The 5,578-nt window shown below is 40.1% G+C and overlaps 1 protein-coding gene across 12 annotated transcripts; it reads right to left on the reverse strand.

The window, feature by feature from the left end:
• Positions 1–495: 495 nt before the first annotated feature.
• Positions 496–5,168, reverse strand: LOC102608326 (uncharacterized). Of its 12 annotated transcripts, none has more exons than XR_003065615.2 (3): positions 2,577–5,168; positions 1,549–1,764; positions 496–1,204 (listed from the first exon to the last, which is right to left on the reverse strand). XR_003065615.2 is itself a non-coding variant. In XM_025099221.2 (2 exons), the coding sequence occupies exons 1-2, from the start codon at positions 4,834–4,836 to the stop codon at positions 1,124–1,126; spliced, it is 2,307 nt and encodes a 768-aa protein (XP_024954989.2). In that variant the 5' UTR covers positions 4,837–5,168; the 3' UTR covers positions 496–1,123. The 12 variants fall into 12 exon arrangements, 8 of the variants coding, with proteins under 8 accessions (XP_024954989.2, XP_006477293.2, XP_006477289.2 ...); XR_008053510.1 differs by having other exon boundaries at positions 496–1,170; positions 2,554–5,168; XR_008053509.1 differs by having other exon boundaries at positions 496–1,174; positions 2,554–5,168.
• Positions 5,169–5,578: the final 410 nt, after the last annotated feature.

Genomic DNA, 5,578 nt, shown 5'->3' on the forward strand with positions numbered 1-5,578 from the left:
TGCAAGGAATGGGTCATTATGTTGCACTAATTACCATTGACATTCAATACTAGCAGTTTGCACCCATACCATTTTCAAAGTCTTGTAACTTATCAGAATTGGGATGTTTGTACAGCAAAGGGGAATGGGTTGCTTACAATAAAGTTAAATAAAGATTGTAGTATGAATGCAATGCTAAAAATGGTGAAATATGTGGAAAAGTTTCAAGCATCTACCATTCAAAAGTTTTGGGGTACAATTGATACCAAATTCAATTGAAAATTAATGCATATTGTCAACTAAAACACCTACTTCCTATTGTTGGGTTTATGCTTGCAGAAATTCAAACATAATAAAAATATTTAAGCTGTGGTCCTTTATTTCAATCTACCAAGTGCAGAACAGCTAATGTTTGAAGGCCAGTTCAAGGGAATGATTCTTATCGGGACAAGCCAGAAAGATGTATGACAAAGTTCAAAACAAACTGATGTACGTTCACAATATTTTAACCGTGTATGCATTAAAAAATTTGTATTCTCAAAACATAGTAACAGATACGTTACAATTTACAACAAAGCTTCATACGAATGTTAGTTAACAAATACCAACATGCGAGTAACCAACGGCAAGGTTATTATTGGAGAGTTACATAAATGTCAAATAGAAAAATCTGTCAGTTGCAGGATCACTCCCGAGCATTTTATGTGCTGCTTCATGCCGACAAAATTGCTTAATTTGGGACCTCTTGAGACCCTTTCTCACAATCATGGGGGGCATCAATCCAATGACTCTGCATGAACGTCATGAGCTTTGGAATGTTTAAAAGAGAAGTTACCACCACAAAAATGATTTGATATCTCCCCTTGACAAACCACCAAAGCTTGGAAAAAGACTTGCACTTGCATCATGTGGTGGGGCTCCACTCTCTCAAAGGCACAAAAACCAGCAGATATGGATTGAAAAACTCAAAAACATACTGTTAGAAGTGCATCTCAGCTTCCTCTAAGGTTGTTGACCCGTAAAGCCAAACACAGCTTGCCATCCATCCAACTGGCTCAAGCAAGCAACCTGTGGCATCTTGCAAAAAGACACCTCACTGCCATTAAATCTTTCAAGTCCTAGGATCCTTTTTGCAAACTCCTCTTTAATCATGCTCCAACAATGCCAAACAATTGACCATGTTATGGTGGCCTTCCTGAGCCAACAATATCATTGTCATATCTTTCTGTCATAGAAAAGATTAAATAGAGTAATTATATATATTCATCTCATTCCTCAACTTCACTGACCATAATTGATTTTAAGCCACATCTAGACCAAGATCTTAGTCAAACACAAATTTATCTTCTTTTAGGGAACTAAAAGTTTGAGGTCAAACACAAAACTCCAGCGTGAAAACTGAAATATCGATTTAACTATAGATCATGCAAAGTAATAAATAATTAAACACTAAAAAGGGGAAGGTTCACTTTGAGTTTGGTTTGGTTCCTAACTTAGAAGAGAGTTTAAAGGATAATCATTGATAAAACATGAAACTAAAGTACACACACAAGGGACAAAACACTTAACCTGGTTTTGCTAGAAGCAGAGACAGCAAAGTTCATGGAAGCTTTACTTGTTCTGGAATGGAGAACACAGAATCTATAATTGGAACTGAATGATACTTTAGCAGCTCAGATCCTCTAAATAGGAATATGAACTAGCATAAGACATCAAATTCTAGTAGAAAAGAAAATCTTGAGCATGATTTTCCAGCAAACACCTCTCGTCATTCTCTTGAAGGGGCTGCATACGATCCAAACAACACACATATAAACTTCTACAAGCTTGTTTTGGGGAATTATCAGCTGATTCAGAATAACTATGCAGACAGAAAGCTAAATGCCTTTCAGAATGAACTCAATCGTCAGTCATGACTATAATGGCCAAGCTTAGCAGCACATAAACCAAATTAAATAAAACTCTTAGATTGCCTAAGAATGCAAATATTGCCTGCAAAAGCCCACTGGAAGTCCAAGCAAGAAGAATAATGAATAGAAGTTAAAACATAGCCACGTTAACTGACACAAGTATTTGGACTCTCTTGAAGATAAATGACAAACATTTTTTGTGTTCAGAGACATGAAAAGATGAAGGGTATCATCTAAAACCCAGCAGAGAAATCATAAAACTTTCCCCTTTGTAAATACTATTAATTTTCCAAATTACTTGAGAAACAAAAATTGTACAACGTTCTTCCTGTTCTGTAAATTCTGTTCATGCACCACTTTCTATCTTTACAAACAAGAAGATTTTCTTTTCAGCATATCGAGAAGCTCCAAAAATCATGCTAGGATGAAGGATGACTAATTGCTCAAGAGATGACCACGAGCAGTGGCAGGAATACAAATTCAATTCCCTAACCATGTCCCTCTTTCTCCGACCTGACTGCCCCAAAATCTTCTAAAGAGTAAGTAAAAGAAGTACAAAAATGAAAGAAAAAATAGTGAAAAGAATTAAATAAATCCTACAAATTTTAATTTCTAAATGATTGAATTAAAACAGAAGTTACACTGAGGATGTATCAACAAGAACCTCATTTAGCACATCATCCTCACCATTTGCCAAGGCAAAAAGCTCTGCGTCCTTCTCTTCATCACTGGAAAAATCCCGCCTCTCAAGTTTGGAATGAGCTGCAATGAATATTACCTTCTGAGCCCTCTCCATGCCTAGTCTCGACTGCCCATGGGCACATACCCATCTCAACAAAGACCAGTTGCATTTAAAACCACATGACGATGCATGAAGAAAAATAAGCCTAACTGCAACTTTCCCTAGGGACTTAAACTCAGTAAGATAAGTTTCCCACACAAGCCTACTACTTTGGGGATTTGCAATTCTCATTTTTCCAGTGACGGGGTCCCTTTCTTTCATTTGGACTGCTCGAGCATATACCGGATCAAGCCCTTCTGTTCTCCATTTCATGAGCTCCATTAGTGCAATATGAGCCTCCTCCCTTGAAACAAGCCGGGTAATTAGCTTGTCAACATCCTTCTCTTGCTCAGATGTCAAGCACTTGAATGGTGGAAGGTACTTCCCGCTAGTGTCTCTAATCAAATAAAGTGGATCAAGTATGTATGCAGCCGCCCAAGCCGGGTGATAGTTCTTCTTGAACCGCTTTTCAATCACTTTCTCCACCGGTCCTTCCACAATGTGGAATTTTGAACACCAATCTTTCACTTTTGTTCTAAGCTCATCCCAGAGTGGGAGGCATTGCCCAACTAGTGGCCTTTCTGTCTCAATCTCCTGAGCCATTTCTTTGATCAATTTAACCAGTGAGTGCACTGCCTCCAACTCATTCCAAAACTGTGCTTCTCGCGACATGTCTGCAACTTCTCTTGCAAGAGGATCTTCCATTAATATCATCTTATAAGATTCGTCTAATACAACCAACTGAAGTGCTCGAGCCGAGTTCAATATATCATCTATCAATGTATAATAAGGTTCAAAGTTATTCAACTTCTCATAATCCCTCAAAGGCACCCTCAAAAATCCGCCATGCCCATACTCTTGCAAATGATACTTATTAAAGCTATTTCGAATTTGATTCGTGTTATTCACGAAATTTGCCAACTTGAGACAATTATCTGCTACAGTATTGAACAAAGGAAGCTCCTTGCTGAAGTCCTTGATCAAAGTAGTGAAGCCTTGGAACTGACAAGAAAGATTGACCATCCAATGATTCTGATTCTCCAAATTCCTCAATGCTTTAGCCTTAAACTTGTCTGCAACTATCCCTACACATTGTTGCACGGCATTCCCACAAATGCCTGTTATTGTCTCCCACAAAATCTCCTCAGCATACTTAGAAGGCACAGCACCACTAAAAAACACAGCCCTCCTGTACAAACTAGTACCATTAGGCAAATTCACAGTCAAATTCACCAAATTATCTTCACCAAAACCCTTGGCTTTCCAACCATCAGAAGATACTTGAAAAAACATAGCATCTCTAATCCTTGCCTCAGACTCGGCTCTCACTTCCTCAAACTTTAAATCCAATCTTGAACCAACAAACTCCCTTCTTGAAAACGCTGGCAACCCAACTTGATTTAAAAAAGCTCTAAACTTTGGATGCTCCAAGCTTGAAAAAGAAACAGACCCACATGACTCATACACCCAATCAGCAAGAAAATCAAGAGCAGAATCAATCTGGCTCTTGCTCAAAGCTGGTCCAGGCGAAGTTTTTGGACTCTTTAACCTTTTAACACTATCTTCCAACATAGCCAAAGCTCCTAAATCTTCTTTCCCTCCAGATAAAACCAAATGCTGCTGGCCTGGCAAATAAGAACCCGCAACACTCGCTGAGACAGCTGTAGTCGCCAGTTCTTGAAATCTTGACGGATCCACTATAGCCAGCGGGGTTGCTTGATAAGAAGTCGACGATGAGCCAACACCAACACCAGCTTTGCTCACTTCAAGAACTGAAGACGAGCTGCTGCGTTTGCGGTTATGACTCGACGGTGACGGAAGACTAGCCGACGACGGAGAGATGGACGAAATGGGTTTGGCTAAAGAATTGAAGTTCGGGCAGGTGCCTCGCTTGAGATGCTCGGAGGCAGTGCGGGACGGGTTTGAAGCTGAGAAGACGGCGTCGCATAAGGAACATCTTAGCTTCACTGCTTTTGGGAGACCAGTGTCAGCGTTGTGAATCAGCATGGGTTCGAGGTGAGCCCAGTACCAGGCTCCTTTGCCTTTTATGGCCTTCGTTCGAACCATCACTAGCCCTTCGTATCTCTTGTGCACAGCCTTCGCTGTCAGCTCGTCCGAAGACAGTGAGTCCACCGCTTGTGTTTGAGTAGTGTTGGCGGTTGCCATTGTTAGGGGGGGTAAATGCAAGGAAATAAAAAACTTTGACTCGCTCACAAAATTAGTGCTTTTTCAGGGAGTTCAAGGTCAGTTTTTTGTTTCCGTAGTCATGAGTGAGTGAAATGAAACGACGACGTCTGAGTAGTTTCATTCGGCCGGAATTTCATTTTCCGGCGAATACCCATGACCCAAGTTGTAATTTTTTAGTTGGGTGAGGGTGTAGTTTTGGTCTCAGTGATGAGTTGAATGGCCTGAGATAAAATTTCAAAGAGAGAAAAAATGAGTGAGAGAGAGAGAGAGAGAGAGAGAGAGAGAGAGAGACAAAGAGAAAAATAGAACACTGAGTGCTGTTACTGGCAAACTGGTGATTGTTTCAGTTCAAAGTAGTTGGAACACGCTCCAGTTATGTGCGCGTGGGGAACATAGAGGGCGACTGTGGATGGAAACAAATACAGTATGGCAAACACCACAGTCCCACGTACGAAAACACCAACATGAGATTGGCTGTCACTGGCAGGCGATTGGGGAGTGAGGCGCACGCGCTTCAAAAGTTAGTTCTAGTTTTGGTATCACTTTCATGTTCCTGCCCCTTCTTTTTTTCTCTTTTGTGCTGTTGGGGTCTTTGTTGTGGGGAAGGGCTTCTCTTGTCTGTAGCTTCCCCTTTTTTTTAATTTTTTAATAATTTTTTCTGTTTATGTTTTCTATTATTTTATTATTAGAGGGGGGCTCTTTTCTTTTCATTCTACTTTTT

This window comes from Citrus sinensis, chromosome 3 (assembly GCF_022201045.2).
Source record: "Citrus sinensis cultivar Valencia sweet orange chromosome 3, DVS_A1.0, whole genome shotgun sequence".
NCBI lineage: Eukaryota > Viridiplantae > Streptophyta > Magnoliopsida > Sapindales > Rutaceae > Citrus > Citrus sinensis.

Bases quoted from the DNA above. Each gene is read 5' to 3' on its own strand.
- LOC102608326 (XM_025099218.2), bottom strand. From the start codon at position 4,836: ATGGCAACCGCCAACACTACTCAAACACAAGCGGTGGACTCACTGTCT. The intron at 2,403-2,576 runs GTGAGGATGATG...TGGGGCAGTCAG, and splicing joins GCTTTTTGCCTTGGCAAATG to GTCGGAGAAAGAGGGACATG.